This window comes from Curcuma longa, chromosome 11, assembly GCF_044706935.1.
Source record: "Curcuma longa cultivar G26 ecotype Majalengka, Jawa Barat chromosome 11, ITB_CL_G26_1.1, whole genome shotgun sequence".
Classification (NCBI taxonomy): Eukaryota; Viridiplantae; Streptophyta; class Magnoliopsida; order Zingiberales; family Zingiberaceae; genus Curcuma; species Curcuma longa.
The window spans coordinates 32,922,625-32,944,182 of NC_133871.1; the positions used below are offsets into that span (position 1 = coordinate 32,922,625).

Genomic DNA, 21,558 nt, shown 5'->3' on the forward strand with positions numbered 1-21,558 from the left:
GTGGTCATTGTCTTCATCATCAACAACAACAACAACGACAACAAAAAAGGACAATTAAACAAAAGGTGGAGTGTGTACACTGTATCAGTCAGTATTATCCGAACTTGAAACATTTCAATATCGATAAAAATTAAACCCTTCTCTTTTAGGTGATCGAACTTGCCCATCTGGTGGCCTGTGAGGCCATTGCACTTAATTGCCATCCTTTCCTCGAGAAGAAGAAGACAAGAGAGCTTACGTGCCCCGATTAGGCCTCTGTAACATCAACTGGCCCACCCAATCTGAGATGTGCACGGTGGGACCTCATGTAGAGATAATGCCCTCATCAGTTTCTTCAGTATCAATCTTCATCCAATCAATGATTGATGCAGCAAACCCTATCTATCTGCAGCAGAATGAGGTGAAAGAAAAAGTTGTATATATATATAGAGAGAGAGAGAGGTCACTAGATTAAGGTTAGGGTGTAAATTAAATTAGATCACATCATAATCACAATCAAACAAGTAGTAGAAGAAGAAATTTAAGGCTTGTGCATGCATGGGTTAATTCAGTACAGCACACTGCCAGTTGGAGTTCACAAGAGCAGGTAGCAGCTAGCTTTCACGTCAGTTTAATTGCACAAGATCTACGAAGGGGTCCCTATTTGGATTTGCATATATATCATCATCATGATTGGGTGAGAATTTGAGGTCTGAAAACAAAGACGAGAGGAACCCTTGAAGAAGTTGAAGCTTCCTGGAAGTTCTCTGCATGGATCATTAATTAATACCATTCTCACGTAGAAAGGGACTGGCTAGCTCATGAGATTTGCAGTGGAAATTAAGGGGATATATATGAGGGCCATGAATGCGTGCAAGTCCATGCATGAACTCGACGTACGCCAAGCAATTTGATGGGGACCTTGATCGACCGACAATTCTCATATGCAACTTTCCTTTCAATGGTAGAGTTGGTTGGTTAGGAGAGCAGTAATCTGCAGTATGTTTAGTTTCGGGTTTGAATTATAATTTTGTGGCTAGATATCTAAAAATCTAAATAGGCTCCTCCAGACGCCAACTTTAGAAACAGAGCCCACGAGAAGAATTAAGGTCCATAGTGGCTTGAAGCAATTAGGAGACTAGTACAAAGTGTGATCTCATTGAGATCGTCTTTCGGATGAGTCACTAGATACCTGGCTGGTAAGTTGACTGCTGCGGGGCAAGAGAGGAAGATGACAGGCCCTATGGTCCTCTTGAGCTCCGAACTGTTGCAAGAGGAAGAAGAGAGTGAGGACAGAGGTCAAGGGTGCTGTGGCTGAACTGTTCCAACGCTCAAGTTAGTCTCTTGTCCGAAGAAAGGAGGAGAACACAAACAAGTAGAGGATGTTAATTGAGTGCACATGATGATCATGTGTACTTGTATCTGAAAGGAGCGGGAGTTATATAGACTTATGAGAGAGAAATATTATATCATAATTAAAGAGAATATTTTATCAGCGAGGATCGATCTTGTCAGAAGAGATGTCCTATCCAAGTAAGGAGTCCTATCACCGCTGTAATAGTGAAAAATCATGTCATTTATCATACTATGTCATCATGCTGCATTAATGGAAAAGTAGATTAACCACCCTATCACATGATTGCTTGTGGTCTTCTGGCTGTAGCATGCCTAACTGACTAGAGGAAATGATCAGAGTGGAGTCGGTTGAGTGTTAAGTAAGACATTGAGAGAATAAAGCATGGTAGGCCGGGGAGCCCGAGTCGAGGTCGATTGAGGCCAAGACGGCATACAGCCTAGCAAACCTTGAATAGGCAATTGGAGGAGAAGCCAGGAGTCAGAGCTCGGAGTTTGATTCCAAGCAGGTGTTAGATCTATATCCGAACCGGAGATCAAGTCGAGTACTAGGCCCCGACCTAATTTGTCGGGTCAAGGTAGGATGCCGAATAGAAGTCGATCGGGCTCTTTTAGAGGTCGGGCATTGAGTCCAAATTTGAGCAAGAAACGGAGTAGGGTTCTGAACTCCAGCCTAATCTGGAAGTCGAGTCGAGGTTGCCGAGTCAAGGCGCGGAGTCAAGTCAATATATATATATTCTATTTAACGCATCATCTTCTTGGATCTCGGACCTTGACTTTTTGGACCGGATCACACTGTTCCATAACCTGATCAATCACGAATTCACAATTCATTCACTTGTGAGTTGAAACCCAACTCAGACTAGGCTTCATGTTCATCTTTTAATTAATCAAAAACAATCCCGTTCATCAATTAAATTACTCAGCTTGCTGCAGCATCGCAAACAAGAAGTCGCTCCACATGTCGATCGGCCCCGGCAAGCACCAATGCACGCAGTCGTTGTACAAGGTCACATTCTCGTGCGCCCAATGCCCGTACCTACTCGGGTGCCCGTCCGCCCTCACCAACATCGCCGCCGTCGTGTCTAGCAGCCTCATCCTCACTGCCATCTTCCCCCTCGCTGCCATCTTCTCCGCCGCCCAGAACTCCTCCAACTGCGCCTCGTAGAACTCCCGTTGCAGCCCCTCCAACCTCGCCCCCCCGCTGGGCAGCGGCCGCGTTCGCACGCAGTCGCCGCCGCCGTTCCACGTCCCATTCTCGAAGTGCGTCGGCGAGAGCGTCCTCATGTAGACCGTTCCGCGGAAGCCGTCGTGGCCGCCGGCCAGGGCGCGGAGCACGGTGCGGAAGGCCATCCGCTGTGAATACCGCTGCGTGAGGTCGGTGACGTCAGGGAGAAGGCAGTAGTTGCAGCCGACGAGGCGGCGGCGTTCGAAGAAGACGGAGGGGCGGTTGAACCAGTTGCCGGAGGAGAGGACGATGTAGTCGAAATGGCCGATCTGGGAGGCCCAAGCGTCGTCGAGTTCATCGAGGTAGAGGTTCCACAGGCCGGTGTGAGTGGGGCCGTCGGGGTCGGCCTCTTCGGCGTTGACGAGGAACCTGGACCAGAACACGGCGACGGTGAAGTTGTAGGTGGAGTAGATGATCTGCTTGAAGTAGTCGTTGCTGGTTTTGGAGGCATCTTTTGGGCGCTCCACCTGATCAACAAATTGATATCTCAACCAAGACGCAATCTTGCTAATTGCTAACAGCTAATTTGGTCAACGAATAAACAGAGAAAAAAAATGGCCTCACATCGGGGTATCTTGAAGCAATGTCGGACGAGCTGATCAATCCTTACCTTGGACAAGAGGCACAACAAGGACTGCATGTGGTTTCGAGCCAAGGAGTCGCCGACGAACGCCATGGACCGCCCTCTCATCGTCTCCAGAAAGCGCGCCGGGTCGAGCGGCGGAAGCTCGCAGGCCGCCGGCCTCCACCGCCACTTCAAGAACTCGGTGTCCGGCCTCCCGTACTTCATGCAGTTCTGGTGCTCCTGGATCGCGAAGCAGGTCGTGTTCGTGTAGCGCGGGGCGTCCGGGTCGCGGACCCATTCGCCCTTGGTGAAATCGCAAGTGGAAGGAAACCCAAAGGAAGAGGAAGGAGAAGAGGAACGTGAGTGGTCGAAGGAAGGGAAAGAACGCCGGTTTGAGGAGGAACTGACGGAGAGAAGCAGGAGGAGGAGGAGGAGGAGGAGGAAGAGAAAGAGAGGAGGAGTTTGGGCTTACTGACGCACCTCCAAAAAGGAAGCTCGCGAGGGTTCATTGCAAGCCAAAGCAGCCTGCCGGTCTCTAGAGGAAGAAGACAGACTAAAATTGGATTGAAATCGAACCAAACAAGCCGGTCTCGGATCTAAGATTCGGGTTTACACTTTAAATTTAAAAACATCGTACCCACGTGGCATGTGCTCACTCATGTAAATCCCATCTAATCCATGTGCACTAAATATTAGATTATTCCCAAATTATTAAAAAAAACAGTTTTCTATTATTATTTATATGTCGTGCGTACTCGTCACTTGCCAGTGCCATTTTTCTCCCGAAACCTAACCTTTTGGTTTCATTGATTTATGAGTTATGACACATATTTAGATATCTCCAATTAATTATTGATATTTTTTTAAAAAAAAACTGAGGATTTTCTTATACAAATTCCTACATGCATGACTTTTCAGATAAGTCAATTATTGCGAGAAGATTAGCTATGATCACGGTACGCAACTACACGAAATGATCCCTTTTGTTTTTGCACGATACACATGATGAATATCAATTCCCTAAAAGAATTTCATTCAATTGGGTGGGTTGTTCTTGTAATTCTGCCGTGTACAACCATCATCTGAGACTGAAAGAGCTGTAAGAGAGACTGACTTAATGATATCATTAGAATTAATTACCTGAGCTCTCTTAATTCGGCTTTAATCTACTCGCCTAGCATCGCGAACAATAAGTTGCTCCATAAATCGACAGGTCCAGGCAAACACCAGTGCACACAATCGTTATACAGCGTCACGTTCTCGTGTGCCCAATGGCCAAATCGGCTCGGGTGCCCGTCGGGCCTCAACAACATGGCTCCTGTCGCATCCAACAACTTCAACTTCACTCCTTTCTTCCTTCCGACCCTCTCCGCTTCCCTGAACTCCTCTATCTGAATCTGGTAGAAGTCGAGATCTCTTCCCTCCAATCTTGCCTCATTTTTGTTAAATGGCTGCCTCCTCGCGCAGTCCCCTCCCTTGTTCCACTCCCCGTTCTCGAAATGAGATGGCGAGATCGTTCGTAGAAAGATTTTGCCTTTGAATCCATCAAGGTCGATGAGGCTTCGGAGAGTTGTCCTGAGTGCCGAGCTATAAGAATACTGAATTGGGAGATCAGTGACGTTATCGACGAGGCAGAAGTGGCAGCCTACAAGCTCTCTCTTCTCGTAGAAGAATGTTGGATGTGAGAACCAGATGCCATCAGATATTATCACATAGTCGAACTGGTCGATCTTGGAAGCCCAGATGTCATCGACTTCATCCAGGTAGAGGTTCCACAGGCCAGTGTGGTTAGGGCCATCTGAATCTACCTCCTCAGCTTTGACTAGAAATCGGGACCAGAAACTAGAAATGGTGAAATTGTAGTTGGTGTAGAACATGTGTTTGAAGTAGTTATCTGTTGAGTTGAGGTCTTCTGGAAACTCCACCTGAAATGAACTTCAGTGAGCTAGTAATCTTGTCAAATATTGGAGTTCAGAATGCCACTAAATTCAAAAAGGAACAAAAGAAATAATGCATTAATCAATCCAACTTGTTGAAAATAATGTGATCTATGAAATATAAGTAGATAAGAAAAACAATGTCCTGTCTTGGATGATTTCTGGAGATAAACACTAATATATATAGCAATGTACTGCTTATAACTGAGATCTTAATGTCAGTTCCTGATAAAATGTGTTTTGAGGGGGGAAAATCATCTCCATTTCTACACATGGTTTATGTACAAAACTATAACAAGCTAGTGGAGAACTGTAATATACCAAGAAGATTGAATAAGTGGAGAAAAATGCAGAAAAAATTGTCTTGATTATGAGATTTCTTTTTTTGTAGTTAAGAAATCTCTTTGTTCATGCAATTGGTGAGCTTCAGGACTAATGGACTAGAAGGCTCGATCAGTAGAGCTCTCAGCTCAGCTTTGCTTACATCTCTTTAAATCTTTCCTTAGTTTGGTGAGAAATTTTTCCGTGTTTGTGAACTGATTAATTAGTCGAGCTAGATCTGCCTGACAAGGATTGAGAGATCGAGATTTTCACAAAAAAAAATGCACAAATTGCTAACAATTTTCATGTATTCTCAAGCAGATCCAACAGGTTCGAACCCTAGGCTTTACCTTCGACAAGAGGCACATCAATGACTGCATGTGGTTTCGAGCCAAAGAGTCGCCGATGAACGCCATCGACTTTCCCCTCACGAGCCCGAGGAAGCGCGCCGCGTCGAACGCCGGCAGATCGCAAGCCGCCGGCTTCCACCGCCACTTCAAGAAGTCCCTGTCTGGCCTCCCATACTTCATGCAATTCTGGTGCTCCTGGATCAGCGAGCAGGTGAGGTTGGTGTAGTACGGCGCGGCCGGATCCGGAACCCACTCGCCACGGGAGATGTCGCAGCGCGCCGGCAACCTGACGGAAGAATACGGGTAGCCGAAGGAAGGGAAAGAAGGCTTCTTGGAGGAGGAGATGAGTGCGAGGACGAGGAGGAGGAGGAGGAGGAAGGAGAGGAGATACAGCCTGGGCTTGGTGTGGCCGCAAAAGGGGAGCTCAATGGGGTGATGAGGCTCCATGGAAGGGTTTACGAGGAGGAGCTGAGGAGGAAACAATGGAGGCGATCGAGATCGGCAAGCGGAGAGATCGACCTGAACGCTACAGAGGAAGTGATGGATCTTGATTTGATAAATTATTGGGCGATTGAGATCTGATGAGTTCTTTGCTTGGGCCACTTGGTCTGATAAAGTAGCTGGATGAGCTAGTCAACCAACGAAGACCATCGTCGACAGAATTTTCAATTTTTATGCGGCAAATTCTCAGAGGCATACTTCAAGTTTAAGAATGCTTAAAAATCAAATCGAAATTTCATAGGCGATCTAATCTCATTTTACCCCTATGATATTATTGACTTTTCCCCTTTTTTCTCTTTTATTTATATGCAATATTTATTTTTTTCCCCTTTTACATGCAACATAGTATGTAATCAGAATCATAGATAGTCTTTGAAAACACGTGATCAGAATTAACTTCTGAAAATCAATATCATAATAATGTTGGTCTTTAAAAATCAATATCACAGTCTATGCTAGTTGGTATACGATTATAACTTCGTCTATGTGTATTAAGATTAGGATTGAACACCATATCTACATTCTATACATTCTACACTTTCATCTCATTATAAAATTTTAAAAATCTAAGTCATTTAAGTTCATTAATGAGTTTCAATCAAGATCCATTGATAAATTTGAAGAGATTTGGTCGGGCTTATTCTAATTCTTGTTATTTTTTAGTGTTTTGGAGTCTAAGGATATCCTCCGTTATCATTATAAATGATTTATAATATTGTTCAAAAGGTTTAAAAAACAGATTGTGATAATTGACATACAGTCCTATAATTTTGTATAGGAGGCTCATAACTAGGATTTCTCACCATATCTCCATTTTACACCACACATTTTTCATCTCATTGTAAGATTTTACCAAAATTTAAATCAAACTTATTTCAACTCTTATGATTTATTAAACTGAATCAAAATAAACTCTTATTTATTGTTTTAATGTCCTTGTAATAATGCTAATTTCTATAACGTTTAAGCTCACTAACCAAAATAATTTTTATTTTATTTTTATTAATAAAATCATCTTTGTTAAATTTATTTTTTTATTTTTGTATAATTAGATATTAAAAATAAAAAATATTAAAAAATAGGAAAAATATTTTTAATATGTTATTAATTTTTTATATTTTTAAATGTTTATTAATAGTTTTAAATTAAAAATAAAAATAAATAAATTTAGAAGAGTATATCTATAAAATTAAAATTTAATTTAATTTAAGAGGAAAGAGAGAAGATAAGAATAATGTTGTATGAAAAAAATAGGAGAAAGAGAATATATTAAATGTTACGGGTAAATGAGAAAGAAAAGAATGGAAAAGCCAACAACAAGTAAAACGAACAATGCGTCTTTTGAAAAAAAAAAGAAAGAAACTTCAGTACATTTGTTAGACATTCTCAAACTCGAAGTGTGTTGTTGAGAATTTGCCGAATTTTATGAGATGTAATTTCATGATCCTAAAATTAGGTGAATTACTGGCTAGATTGTCTATAGAAAAATCTCATAAGGATAGATAAGATAGCGTTAACTCCTCGCTTTCATGGAAAATTTTAATTCGTTTATTCACCGATAGCTCATAGCTATCGTATAGTTAGTATAGTTTGAAAGAAGCCACAAAACCAAAAACAATGTCGCAGTCGACGATGGCAAAATTTTCCAATTCTCGCCGTAAATAACGGAAGCAGCGCCATCCAAGAGATCCAATTGACGCCGAAAATGATGGAGCAGAATTAACAGATAATCCTCGAATCACGTTTGTTTGTTTTTTTTGTGAAAAAAAGAACAGAGTGACATGGTCGTGCAACTCATGGCTGCAATGTTTCACTTCCAGAAGAGTGACTCTTAAAGATATCTCATAATTAATGACTCTGTGGAAAGAAAGAAGATCTCAAAGTGTGAGTGTCTCTATCTGGCATAACTGTGTTGCTTAAGCTTAACCATCTATCTATCCATCCCCAAACATGTGTTTCAGCCCTTAAAATAATATGGACAAGACATCCTTAATTCCATACTGCTGACCGATCTTTGCCTGGTTTAAGCAAGGATTGACGTTGGTTATGAGTTTGCAGATCAACTACAGCCACTTATATGCAAAGATACTAAGCGAAGTTCTTTACTTGTTCTTGCTTTTCCCCTGTTTGTGCCAAAGGAAATGCTTTATCAATTCTTTACTTGTGCTTGCTTTTCTCCTGTTTGTGGCAAAGGAAATGCTTTCTCACTTTGTTAATCTGTAGAATAATTCAGTTAGGAACCAAAGATTACTATTAATTTAGTGTTTTTGCCTGTAGCATTTCCCAGCAGGATCACTAAATTGACGTCGTCGTCATCTCAACAATGGACGGTTAATCTGGTGCCGCATAGGAGTGTCCACATGCGGTTTCCGCATCAGATATCGATGGATGTTAGGGTTTCCTTGACGGCCTTTCCATCCTTCGTGACTATAAATACCTCTCATCCGGTCCGTGTTCTCCGATTCTTCCTAAATTGGCTTCCAAGAAACCTCTGTTGCGATCTCGCGCAGGTAATCGCCCCCCTCTTCCTTTCCCCTCTCTTAGTCGATACTTTCTTCGATTAATTCTTGATCGAGTAAACTTGGGATTTCTAAAGTTATAAAATTTGTTTTTTTCCTCTTTCTCTGGATTGATTGTGCTTCTTGTTTCGGGTTTTGTTTTCCCTCCGTGCTCATGTAAACTGGTTGTTTTAAGATTTGGATCCGATGTTGTTTCGTCGTCTTCGTTACGTGGATTTGCGATTTGCTTAATCGTTACTTTTATATGTGTGTTTTTGTCAAATTTTGATCTGGTTATTTTGTTCCAAATTAATGAAATTCGACGATTCTATCATCCTTGCGTTCGGTTTTAGTCTGTTCTGTGATATGGTATCGTCTTGTTAGGATCTTTGCTCTATGTTTAGCTTATATGTCTATACTGCAAAGTTTCACCTTGGACTTATGGATGTGCCAAACAAGGGTTTGTTGATTTTATGCCAACGGAATACAATCGCTAATATACCAACTTATCACACTAATATAACTTTTTTTTTTTGCATGTTGACTGCGATGGTTAATTGTATTGATATTTAGTTTTCTTTGCTTTCCTTTGATATAATGATGATTATTCAGCTATAAGTTATAGATATGGCTTACTTAAAAAAATCATGGCAACTAATGCATTTGAAAGTAAGAGAGTAACCTAATGTTATAGTTACATAAGGCTGAGTTTGGTCGCTTAAGACTTCTTCTCTATTTGAATCAATTTTTGTATATCTCAATGCACTAGTTGTTACAAATCCAGTGTTGTTGGCATTAAATCCAAAGCTTTTGCATTGAACTTTGTCCTTCATGTTTACAGTAACTTAGAATAGTAATGAAATGCCACAATCTAACCCTTTTTTTTTTCTGTTTCTAGATGAAATGAATGATGCCATTCTCTTTTGTTACTTGCACTTTTTATTATGCCCATGTGTTTTTGACTTTTTTTTTTTTTGTATTTCCTATTGTAAACTGGATGAATATGAAGAATAAGGAATCTTGTAGGTTCAACAGATCTTTTCATACTTCTCCTTTGAATTTCTTGTTTTTGTGTTAATGAAGAGGAATTCACTTATAACACCTCTACAACCTTTGGATTTAATGAAGAAACAGTGCTGGCTAGATGGAAAATCTATTTCTAATACCAGTTTTGACATAATGCACACTAAACACTGTATAAGTTAGACTCACCACCTATCTATTAGATGTGAGTTCCTCAAATGCTATTGTTGCTTTTTCTTTAAGTAAAGTTTACAATTTGTAGGACCTCCATGTGACATTGCTTTGTCATGCTTCCAGCTATTGCAGAATGTTCGCTGGAATGAGACATGTCATTTTTTTTATTGATACTAAAGAATCTACATTACCAGGGCTAGACACTGATATTTACCAGTGTCAACACAATATCGGTACAGGCCAGAAATCAGAGTGATATGTTTTGATTGTGTAAATCGGATTGACACACGAGATTATACTTCAATCTACCTGTGTTAGAGTATATAGAAGCATTGCTTTTATGCAGACTTCCTGTGATAACATCTAAAAATAATCATACATTGGACCTTATAATGAGATCAAGAGAGAGTTTGTCATACAACAAAGTCCTATATTTCGTCTTGTGGTTAAACACTATGTCTTAATAATCTGGCCATCCCTTTCTGATACTTATTATGTGTGTGTATGATTTTAGGGTACCATATTAAGTTTATTGTTTGTTAAACTGATGACTGATGCATGATAGTGCTTAGTAAGTATTTATTATGTATAAATATGATGTCTGAGAGATTGGAGAAGTAGCTTGTACATAACATGAGCAAACTTATTTCATGCTCAGTGTGGTAATTTTGTTAATTGTTACCAGGATATAGCAGCTATTTTCATTGAGAACACAAGGCCGGTTTAGGCTTACTTTAGGACTAGATTGACCATATCGCGTCATGTTTCATGCCAGTAAACAGTATATGTATCTCTAAATGTTTTGAAACCTCATGAAAACAACCTTCAATTTGATTCTTCTTCCTTAATCATCAAATATATGGCATCCTGCACAAATGTAAAAATTGACAAATTGCATAAATTTATTTTATTTGGGAAATTCAGTGTGATTTTGAATTGCTTATATTGGAGCAGTAAATGAATAACTAAGCAGTTTTATTTAGTAACTCTGTTTCAGTGTCTTATTATTTCAATCATCATGGTTAAGAGTCTTATTCTTTTTTGCCACTTTTTGTCATTATATATGAAACAAGAGTTTATTGAGTGTATTTTTTTTTTAAAGAAAACCACAATGTACTCTATTATATGAGGTTGTTTTCCACCTGCTCTATTTGGATTGGTTTACTTATTAATTGCGTTTTTTTTTTTTGTTATATCTGCAACCTCAGTGGCTTGTTTTCTGTGAAACAGGATATATTAAATTCAACTGAAGTTGTCAGCATTGGTTTCAACAATTTTTATTTGTTAAAGTGGAGGGAGTTAAGTGTAGGTCATCTTTTATGTCTGAACAGGAGTCTCTCTTTTTGGGATCAATTGGGTTACTTGGAGAATATTGTCCAACATTTAGAAAAAAGCATATATGCTTGTTGGAAGATTTTGCTTATTTGCATCTTGAGCCTTTTCTAGAGACTACAATTATCCAAGGCTGCAATTCAGAGCCGTTTTCCACTGTAGTCACTTCTCAATACTGCACCGAGGAAAATAGAGTTTTAGTGTCTTCTGTGATTGCCTGACATTTGGTGTTGGAGTTCCTATCTAGTTGTGTCTTTATAGGCAAAGATGGCTTTGCAGAATATAGGCGCTTCGAATAGTGATGATGCCTTCTATCGTTATAAGATGCCAAAGATGATAACCAAAATAGAGGGTCGTGGGAATGGTATCAAGACCAATGTTGTGAACATGGTGGACATTGCAAAGGCATTGCACAGACCAGCCTCTTACACGACTAAGTATTTTGGCTGTGAGCTTGGTGCCCAGTCCAAGTTTGATGATAAAACTGGTACTTCGCTGGTTAATGGGGCTCATGACACTACCAAATTGGCAGGTCTTTTAGAGAACTTCATAAAGAAGTATGTGCAATGCTATGGTTGTGGTAATCCTGAAACTGACATAATAATCACAAAAACCCAGATGATCATCCTCAAATGTGCTGCGTGTGGATATGTTTCTGATGTGGACATGAGAGATAAGCTCACTACTTTTATTATTAAGAACCCACCAGAGCAGAAGAGGTCATCAAAAGATAAGAAGGGAATGAGACGCGCTGAGAAAGAAAGGCTCAAGGAAGGGGAAACTGCAGATGAAGAACTGAAGAAGTTGAAGAAAGAATCCAAGAAAAAAGGTGTCATATCATCCAAAGAAGGGGCAAGTTCAAAACGTGCTACATCTAAGAAGAAGCCTAACAGGCTCAGATGAAGAGCATTCTTCCCCTCCAGATAGTCAAGCTGATGACAATGAGGCAGCTGAAGATGATGGTGTCCAATGGCAAACTGATACGTCTGCTGAAGCAGCTCGACAGCGCATCCAGGAACAACTTAGTGCTGCTACTGCTGAAATGGTCATGCTTTCGACTGATGATGTAACTGACAAGGCAGTGAAGAAAGACGAAGCCGCAAAATCAGTAGCTGAAGAAATAGAGAAACCTACCACACATGACAGACTCATAATAGAGATCAAGAATATGTTGAATAAAAGGTCTAATTCTGGTGAAGTTGGTTCCTTTCTGAGTTCTCTTGCTGGTTCTCAACAGGAGATAATGGATGCTTTCTTTGATGCCATGTTTGAGGGTGTAGGAAAAGGGTTTGCAAAAGAGGTTGAGAAGAAGAAAAACTACCTTGATGCCGCAGTGGAGGGTGAGGAGTCACAGATGTGTCTTCTGCGGGCTATTGAGACATTCTGTGGGAAATGCAGTGGGGATGCAGTGAAGGAAGTTGCTCTGGTGGTTAAATGCCTTTATGATGGAGATGTATTGGAGGAAGAATGCATAGTGAAATGGTATGAACAAGGTCTGACTGGTGCAGACAAGAGCTCGATTGTTTGGAAGAACATGAGGCCTTTTGTCGAGTGGCTCCAGAACGCCGAGTCAGAGTCAGAGGAGTAATTATGATCTTGAAGCTTATGCTAGTGTCAATTTCATCTGGCGCTGTTCAGCTAATCTACTGTGTTGTCTATCTCATGCATTTAGTTCGTGTCTTAAACTTGGTAAGTTTTAATTCATATTTCCAGTGGCTTGGTGCTTTTGCAAATATTGCAGTTGTATCGCGCTCGGTGTGTTGCTTTGAGCGATCAGTGTCTTGAATTGTTGTATCGAACACTTTAATTTGCTGTGTGCTTTATGTATTTGTTTCCTTTATCTTGGATCATTCTGCCTTCTTTGCTATGTGAGATCATCAGTCGGTTCACTCTTTATCTAACCTATAAAAAAATCAAGGGATGGTAGTACTTTTGTTTAAATAAAAAACGAGTTAGATGTTTAAACTCACAAAGGACTGTTGATGTCTTTGGCCGAAACAGGCCTAATGCTTAATTTATGTTCTTGTTGGCTTGGCTTGACAAATAGGTTAAGTTAGTCCACATTACCTCGTGTGGATTAAACCCAAAAATATATGTATAAATTTGTTAAACTTGAAAGTTAGTCGACATTTCCTCGTGCTAATTTATCAGTTAACATTTCTCAATGCTAGAAATCTAACTGTTCATCTACTTACCCTTGATAAATTTTGATTTTAGAGAAGATTAAATGAGTATTATAAATTTGGGACAAACTAAACTGGAAAACACATAACAATTACTAGAGCAGTAATAAAATTTTCACTCTGTTACAAAAAAAAGAAAAAAGAAAAGAAAAACCTGATGATTTGCAACAAACAGATCTAGAGTTCTTTGGATTCATCCACGTTAAATCCCCGCAACTGCAAGCAGCAACATCAGAAGGAATTCTCGGCAATGAAAAAAACAAAGAAAATAAAAACACTCCATCAAATGAATTCTTGATCAGAGCAGAATAATTTTTTCCTGAGTTCCTGCAACACAACAGCCACCGGCCTGAGCTTGCAGGTTCTCCAGCTTCTTTTCCAGCTCTGTTTCTTGTTCCCTTAGCCGGCCGTTCTCCTCCAGCATCTCATCGCGCTCCCTCATCACGCCGTTCAACTCCTCCAGAAGCCGGCGGTTGGCCGACCGGAGACGTGCCGCCTGCGACCACAGCCCCGACAGCTGCCCCTGCTTCCTCATCCTCGATCGCCGCGCCGACTCCCTGTTCGACACCATCCTCCTCCTCCTCCTCTCCTCTGCAGCCACCCTCAGCCTCTGCTCTTCCTCTGCTGAGACAAAACCAGAGGGAGTAGTGGTGGTGAAGTTGAAGCATGGCTTTATGTTACTAGTGTTGTGAGCCATGAAGGACGGAAGCAGAGTTGAGGGTGAGAGCGAGAGGCATCCGACGCTGGCGACGTCGCCAGGATGCATGTCCGCAAATTCTGAAAGGAAGCTCTGAATCTGAGGCCCGAAGGGTGCAGGACATAATTTATAGCGTGGAAACACCATGAAAGCCCTGCATTATCTCGTTAGAAGTCATCCAATTCTAACTCGTTGAAATTATTTTCTATTAGGCAATTTCTTCGAAAAGCCGTATTTTGCCAAATTATTCAGAAAATTACATTAAAAAACAAAACAAAACAAAACACAGACGTCTGAAAATAAAAAACTAATCCACGGCCCTCATTTGGAGTGAGAGAGATAATTAGGCAGCCAAAAAGTGCCTAGAGTTCATTAAACTAATGTGGAATCAAACTCACTAAAGCTCATTCAGGACCATGCTAAGATTGATGCCATATTGTAGCATTACTTTAGGTTTTCATAATTGCAAGATATCTTTAAGTTTGCTATTCTAGAAGAATGAGTACCAAAGGGAAGAAGAGTAACAAGAAATTTGATAGAGAATTTTATTCTATACAAGTGATTTAAGAATCTTTTCAAGTTTTTACCATCTCTTCAATTGTAGGAATTCAGTATTGAGTAATTACTTAGTCAACACCTTTGTAGGAACCATGGAGAATGTTCAATGCTTGTCTTGGTAAACAAGAAAAAATGTCTCCTAGTCAACACCTTTCTCTTCAATCTTTCATGTCTCTTGAGAATCAAATAAATCTTTGGGTTGGATGCACCATTAACCATAATTTTCCTTTTATGTCTAGATACATGGAATTGTAGGCCATTAGCCATTTCAGTTCGGCTCTCACATCAATTTGTTGGAAAGATAAGAAGAAGAGTATAAACAAATTTGATGAAGAATCTTATTCTGTGTATTCTTGGCAGGCAGGTTGCATCTTCTCACCGCTAAGATCATCTGTAATCAATGTCGTATCTTCTCGTTTCTAGACTTATCAGATGCCAATTATCTTTTTTATCAAATTAGACTCCACTTTACCACATCCATGTAAACTTTTCTTATCATGCCTGAGACAAACATTTTGTATACAGTTGAGCATTTTGATTAAACTATTACTTTTTGTTGACTTACTTGTGTTTTACTTTCAAGTTTCTCAGAATTCATTTAGCCACTCGATCAGATCTTCATGCTTCACGCCTTCAGGCTGTTCTTTGCTTCTTGGAATATTTATTTAATAAAATATTTACAATTGTGGATAAGAGTGAATCATTTCCCCCCTTTCTGGTAGAATATTTCCATTGTGCTTAGTGTTCTTGGAAATGCCTCTTCTGTAGGGTTAATAATTATAATGCAAGAGTGGTTTTTTTAACTGCTTACCAGCTGCAGACTTAAAGCCTTTGTTTTATGTTTTTTAGTAGGCTTGAATGCATCCAAACAACTAAAGAAGAAAAGGAATACGAGTTCAAGTATCTGTTAGTCTTCAACAAAACAAGACATTTTGAGAGGTTCAAAGTGCACTGCAACATAACAAGCTTTTGTCTTGTTTTCACACACCATCTTTATTTCTCCTTTTGACTCCATTTTTTGTCTCCGAAAGCTTCCGACACTCGGAAATTATTGAGAGGCAAGAGGAGGCCTACAAGGTCATCACATTCCGAGATCGATCAATGAGACAAGAAGATGGTGTAGTTTATTGCAGTCCATTGTAACAATTTTCTTTGTTGCATCCTATTTCTAAAACTAAATCCACTGAAATCTTCATCAGTTTAAGTGCTTTGAGAATTTTGCATCCGGCAGGCACAGAGTTGGGACAGAAGAAACAAAGGTCACAAAAAAGCATGTAGAAAAGGAGGGGGCCAAACTTTGGTGCATTATCTTGAGCAAATATCTGCATAAGAAAGAACAATGATTGGGTCTTCCACCTGGGTGGAGTTTGTGACCAACATCTCTGAACATGAGTCGACAGCCTCTACCCCAACTCTTTGCACTCTCACTTGTCGGATTGTTTGTTTTGGCAAACCTCCAAATTATATATGCGACTCCGACAGCATCTACTGTGTAACTATACTTGACTGCAGAGAATAGTGGTTAAGTAAAAGACCAAATGTGCTAAGGGATAATGGAGCTAGAAGACCAATTCTCTACACCCAATTGTCCTAATAGATTAGGAACTAAGAATAAATCTATGTGATTGAGTAATAAGGAGAGTTTGTTCTAAGCAAACAATTGACCTTCCCCTCCCTCTCTTCAACCTTCAAGCATCAGTATAGAACAACAATGCTAACATATTCGATTTGCATGGTTTGGAAATTCCACTCTTAATCCATGACTTGTTAGGCGAGTCACCGCTAACGGTTTCACAACCTAACGAAACTTAAACCCTTTATCAAACTCATCAAAATAACTTGATTGAAATTGGACCACTTGAGAGCATCATTGCACCAGTACTTGTACAACACAGATCATCAATATAATGGACCATGTGGGTCATTCGATTCCACATTTGGCACATGTAATCTGCATTCCACGAATATGTATCAGATATGCTTTCCATGTGGGCCATCCTAATGTTTTTAAGATCAAAGGGGGGTGGCTTTAGTAATCCAAAAATGTCATTTTTGCTTAACAGAAACTGATGATGCTTTATCCTCTGCAGTTTACTGGGAGGTGTTAAGGGATAATGAAAGTAGAATTGATCTGCAAGACCAATTGTAGATCAGAACTAAAAATAGATCTAAAAGATTGAGTGAAAAAGAAGTTTGTTTTTACAAAAAGACCTCAACTTTAGGCAATTAGATTGCCATGAGAAGCTGGTGAATCTGCTGCTGCTCTGCTGCATGTGGCTAGAGAACAAAAGTTGTGAACATAGAGCATTTGAAGGAGTTGAATGCCTGATGCCTGTTCTCAGTAAGCATGACAAAGCAGTGAAGAGAATAAAAGCTTCTATCAAGGTCTGCCTCCATGTAGGGTTACTCCTACAGCAAATTAAAGTTTAAGAACAGGCAAGCCACCTTTGTTGCAGGTGCACTAAATCTCCCCTTTATTGCCCGCTAGCTAAGTAAGATCTTCCTTGTCTCAAGAAAAGGCCTTCCACAATCCTCGTATTTAGTTTTCCTCAACAGCTGCTTCTACAGCTAGAGCTAAGTACGCAGTTAAAATCAAATCGACCAAAGCAAATCAATAGAAATTAAACTAATCGAACTTTTTTTAGACAAATCGAACCGATCAAAATTTACCACTAAAATCGAACAAATCTAAACACAAATTCACACAAAGCATCGAACTTGCATCACCATGAAAGTGACTCCAGATTGTCCCCACGCACTCCACTACCACACCATCAATTGTTCACTTATTTGGAATCATGTGCTTTTCACTGATGCTACTGTGTTCAGTCCGAAAGGAAGGTTTTTCTCATCAAAGATACGTTTGCTTCCCTGCTCACTTTCACTGGGACACTGCTGCTAGAGAATTATGTTTTAGTTTGCCTAGACCCAAATATGAATTCATGGGATATTTAATATCCTTGGTAATGAAGAGAATGGTCCTGTTGAAACTAAGAGACTTTGAGTCTATTGGTTCCATATGGATAAATACGATGGTCGGTATTTAAGATAAGTTGTGATGAAGAAAATGATCTTGCTGAAGCTAGAAGACTGGAAGCAATAAATACAATGGTTCATTATATTTATATATTGATCTCTTTCATAATAACTTACTATTAGAGCAAGAGGCTACTATTCAAATCATAAATATCTCAAGTTTAAGTTTAACTTAAACTTTTAAGATAAGTTTTTTTTTCCAATTTATTGTTAGACGAGGGCAATACCTTACAACTGCAATAGTTTAATAAGTGCATTTATCTTCAAAGCAAATAAACCATGCAAGCAACCAAAGGTACATATGCCTGTTTGTGAGTGTTGACTTTTAGTCAGTACAGCTGCTTGTCGTGGGTGATTAGTGGACAACACCATAAGGTGCACATTTAGGTGTGTTGACTAAGGTAAAATTGACTTAAATTCTGACTTTGGATGTGCACGCACAGTGCCATGGAGAAGAAGTGCTGAGCATCTTTTTGCGACTACTCATCGAATTCAAATTAAAGAGACAAGCCATCATTTCATTTTGTCTCTTTATGATGCTCTTTCGTCCCTATAAAAAATATCCTTATTCTACATTTCAATCATCCAAAAATCAAAACAGGCATTCTTCTCCCCTCCTAAGCATTCTCTCCTTCCTTTCAGGCACAAACGGTTTATAAAATTTAAAGTGCTATTATTTGCAGAGGAGACAATTATAGTTACATAATGAGCACCACAGTAGAACAATCTGATTTTAAAAAAAAAGAAAAGAAAGAGAGAGAGTTCATCTTGCTTCCACCCAATGAATTTATCACACCTAGGAAATCAGTAGTGATTATTTTCTTATCTTAGTAACAAGTAAAATCCTCAAGATGATAACATTTGCAAAATCTTTTTAATCATCCTTTCATTTTCGTGATGGGTAAAATGTTTGACATTATCATCACTTTGTCTTAGTGATGAGTAACATCTGAGAGATCTATATAAGATCATCTCCTCATGAATTTTTTTCCAATCATTCAACAACTAACCGTCGTAGAGACATTATTCTATCCTACCAACTTTAGGGATGGATAATGGTAATGCACTCACGAAGTGGATCTACGATCCAAACCAAATCAAGATACTTTGGTGCTAACAATTTTACAGACGTTTCTTCAAGTGGTGAGACTTGATAAAAATAAAAGCCCTTGGTTTGATTACCTAAGGGATGCAACTCTTTTACCTAGATTCTGTTTCATGAATCTAGATACAAGTGCATTACATAAGTATAAAACCAGCAACTTAAATTGAAGCTATTGGCAAAAGGCACAGTAGATAGTATGAGGAACAAAGCAGCAGATGCAGAATTTAAAATAAATGTATAAGTTGGCATTCCACTGAATGAACAACACAGGAGTAGGTGGTCATGGCTACTTTACTCGCTTTGAAACTTTCTATATGAATGAACATGCAATTTGGAAGAATAATGAATGAACACAATAACGTGCCTAACTTGTTTCTGAGATGAAATGCACTAGAAGCATAGTTGGTATCTTTCTTACCCATCAAAATGAATCAACCGTGGCTTTCAAGTAGCCAAAATTCTAACTAAATATCAGGATGCATGGTCGATACCCATTTCATGACAACATATGGACTCAAGGTCAAACAATTGTTTCCATAACAAACTTTATTACAGTAATCAAATAATAATTTTTTGTCTGAACTCCAAAAAAATCAACATTACAAGCCACGATGATTCAAATAGGTGTTGGGAACCTATAGAATCTTAAACAGCCTGCTGTTGATGACTTGTTGACCAACAAATAGAGGTTCAATTACACTACACTTTAAAATAATGTTTTGCCCCTTAGTAGGAGACAAGGGAAATGAGACACCACAACTGCATAATCTAGAATAGCTTATTTACCAGCACTAAGCATCCGGTAAAACTTCAAAATCATACCTGAGCTGCAGTTCCTCATACCTCCTGTCCTTCAATTTCTCATGTTCCGAATCCGCTGGCAACTCAAATCGACAAAGTGGACATGTGTTCCGAATTTCCAGCCAAGGCAAGATGCACTCCTTATGATAAAGGTGGGAACAAGGCAACCGTTTGACTATCTCATTCACCAAAATCCCATCTTTACACACTGCACAGACTGCATTATCGTTTGCTAGATCCTCTTCTGTGAAAATAACTGAGGGTAGGTTTTCAATCACCGTTTTGGAGGCAGGACTACACTTGATGTGGCTATCATGATCGGCCAAATGCTCAAATAAGACTTCGTAGGCCTCCTCGTTATCAGATGTATAGACAAATTCATCATCGACATAATATGCTTCGACATCCACAGAGTCGATTTCGTTTCTGCCCGAACTATAGGCAGACAAGAGAACCTCCCATCTTGCTCCGTCTCCCTGATTCCCAGCTTCATCGTGAATCAAATCCCTAACCTCTTCAGATCTCTCCTCTTCACCGATGATTGTAACCCCAAGGGCGTCCCTTTCATCGATGCGTCCGTCGACCTCCTCCCACTCGAAATCCTCGTTTTGCTCCCTCCTGTTTTCGCCCAATTGGAGGCATTCCCAGCGGCACGGAAGTTGCAGATCACTAGAACCTTCCAGATCAAGTTCTTCGCAATCTTCAAGATCTATTTGCTGTCCGTCAGATTCCGAATCCGAATCGAAACCGACAAGTCTCGGACCGTCAGAATCGATCCGGAGGGCCCTGGAGAACTCGATCGGAGGGGTTCCTAGGAAGAAATCATCAATAGCCCAGTCATTCTCGTGTCCAGCAAAATCCGTGCCGGGGAGACGCTCTGAAACCCTAAATCCATTCATATCAAGGGGTCGCGGAATCGCCGGAGAGGAGCGGAATCGAGGAAATAGATCGACAACGAGGACGTCGGAAACGCTCGCCATCGATATGCTTATCTCGCCGCCGTGAAGATCTAGAGAGACGGGGCGAGCGCTCGAAGGAAACGCCCGCTCCTCCCTACGGAATCGAAGCGAATGGACCGCTTTCTAAGGAAAGAGAAGGGGGAGGTTAGTAGACACACGGACAGCGCGTGCATCGCCGCAGGCTCGCAGCTCAACAACGCTATTACGAACAGCTCGCACCGACACGAGACCACGTGAAATTTTCTTACGCGCCAGTTCCCTGTTCTGTCGCCACATCTATCAAAAATCATGAAACCGCAAGTTGACTGTCCACGTGGTGTTTGTGTATTGGTCCATCAGCATCATTTTTGCCACGTTGGTCGAAAAAAATCCGTAAATTGATTGTGGAACGACAGCTGATCCCGGCCTCACTAAAGCGGTCGGACGTAAAAGGCACGTGACTCGCCATCAGAAGAGCGACGCGGGATCAGTGAGCCAGCTGTCTCTGCGTAGGCTGAGCGGCACGTGTACTCGCTTCCTCGATGATATTGGGGCCCACAGCTTTTACGTTTCAAGGGATGTCCGGTGAGGATACGTCACAAATCGTGAAAATATGATTATAAAAAAAATTAAAAGAGTTTTTTATATATATAAAAAAATGAGTTTCAAAAGTAGGATGAGAGTGAAAGAGAAAGAGAAAGAGAAAGAGAAAGAGAAAGAGGAAGATAAAAAGTCAGGAAATAGTGACTTGTGGGCAGATTTGATGATAACGTTCTAACAAATTGTAGTTATTTCCTTTGTTTTGTGGTCGCTAGAAAGTGCGTTCACAATTTTTTGGTATTTATTTGTTATATTATTTGGAAGGCATGCATGCTGTATCGGCAAGATTTTACTATATATATTTATATATATTTATTTATTTATTTTTGCCTATAACATCACAATTGATGTGTTTTTTTTATTAATTGATAATAATCAA

General features: G+C 40.0%; 3 protein-coding genes, 1 long non-coding RNA gene and 2 pseudogenes across 4 annotated transcripts; 1 reads left to right on the forward strand and 5 right to left on the reverse strand.

The window, feature by feature from the left end:
* Positions 1 to 2,205: 2,205 nt before the first annotated feature.
* LOC141841033 (protein trichome birefringence-like 19) lies at positions 2,206 to 3,669 on the reverse strand (annotated as a pseudogene).
* Positions 3,670 to 4,133: 464 nt separating this feature from the next.
* On the reverse strand, positions 4,134 to 6,293 carry LOC141840164 (protein trichome birefringence-like 19). The gene is made up of 2 exons (XM_074728068.1): positions 5,734 to 6,293; positions 4,134 to 5,050 (listed from the first exon to the last, which is right to left on the reverse strand). Exons 1-2 carry the CDS (start codon positions 6,178 to 6,180, stop codon positions 4,292 to 4,294), a joined length of 1,206 nt encoding a protein of 401 aa, XP_074584169.1. The 5' UTR covers positions 6,181 to 6,293; the 3' UTR covers positions 4,134 to 4,291.
* Positions 6,294 to 8,694: 2,401 nt separating this feature from the next.
* On the forward strand, positions 8,695 to 13,111 carry LOC141839972 (eukaryotic translation initiation factor 5-like; annotated as a pseudogene).
* A 503-nt stretch (positions 13,112 to 13,614) lies between these two features.
* LOC141836842 (basic leucine zipper 43-like) lies at positions 13,615 to 14,288 on the reverse strand. The gene has a single exon (XM_074724308.1). The coding sequence runs from the start codon at positions 14,286 to 14,288 to the stop codon at positions 13,743 to 13,745; it is 546 nt and encodes a 181-aa protein (XP_074580409.1). The 3' UTR covers positions 13,615 to 13,742.
* Positions 14,289 to 16,789: 2,501 nt separating this feature from the next.
* Positions 16,790 to 17,883, reverse strand: LOC141841660 (uncharacterized). The gene is made up of 2 exons (XR_012602816.1): positions 16,917 to 17,883; positions 16,790 to 16,830 (listed from the first exon to the last, which is right to left on the reverse strand). It is a non-coding gene; the product is annotated as an uncharacterized LOC141841660 (long non-coding RNA).
* Positions 17,884 to 18,685: 802 nt separating this feature from the next.
* On the reverse strand, positions 18,686 to 20,726 carry LOC141841659 (uncharacterized). Its single transcript, XM_074729841.1, has one exon. The coding sequence runs from the start codon at positions 20,619 to 20,621 to the stop codon at positions 19,632 to 19,634; it is 990 nt and encodes a 329-aa protein (XP_074585942.1). The 5' UTR covers positions 20,622 to 20,726; the 3' UTR covers positions 18,686 to 19,631.
* Positions 20,727 to 21,558: the final 832 nt, after the last annotated feature.

Coding starts and splice junctions, on each gene's coding strand:
- LOC141840164 (XM_074728068.1), bottom strand. CDS start 6,180: ATGGAGCCTCATCACCCCATTGAGCTCCCCTTTTGCGGCCACACCAAG. Junction 5,051..5,733: donor TGATGTGCCTCTTGTCGAAG/GTAAAGCCTAGG, acceptor AGTTCATTTCAG/GTGGAGTTTCCAGAAGACCT.
- LOC141836842 (XM_074724308.1), bottom strand. CDS start 14,288: ATGGTGTTTCCACGCTATAAATTATGTCCTGCACCCTTCGGGCCTCAG.
- LOC141841659 (XM_074729841.1), bottom strand. CDS start 20,621: ATGGCGAGCGTTTCCGACGTCCTCGTTGTCGATCTATTTCCTCGATTC.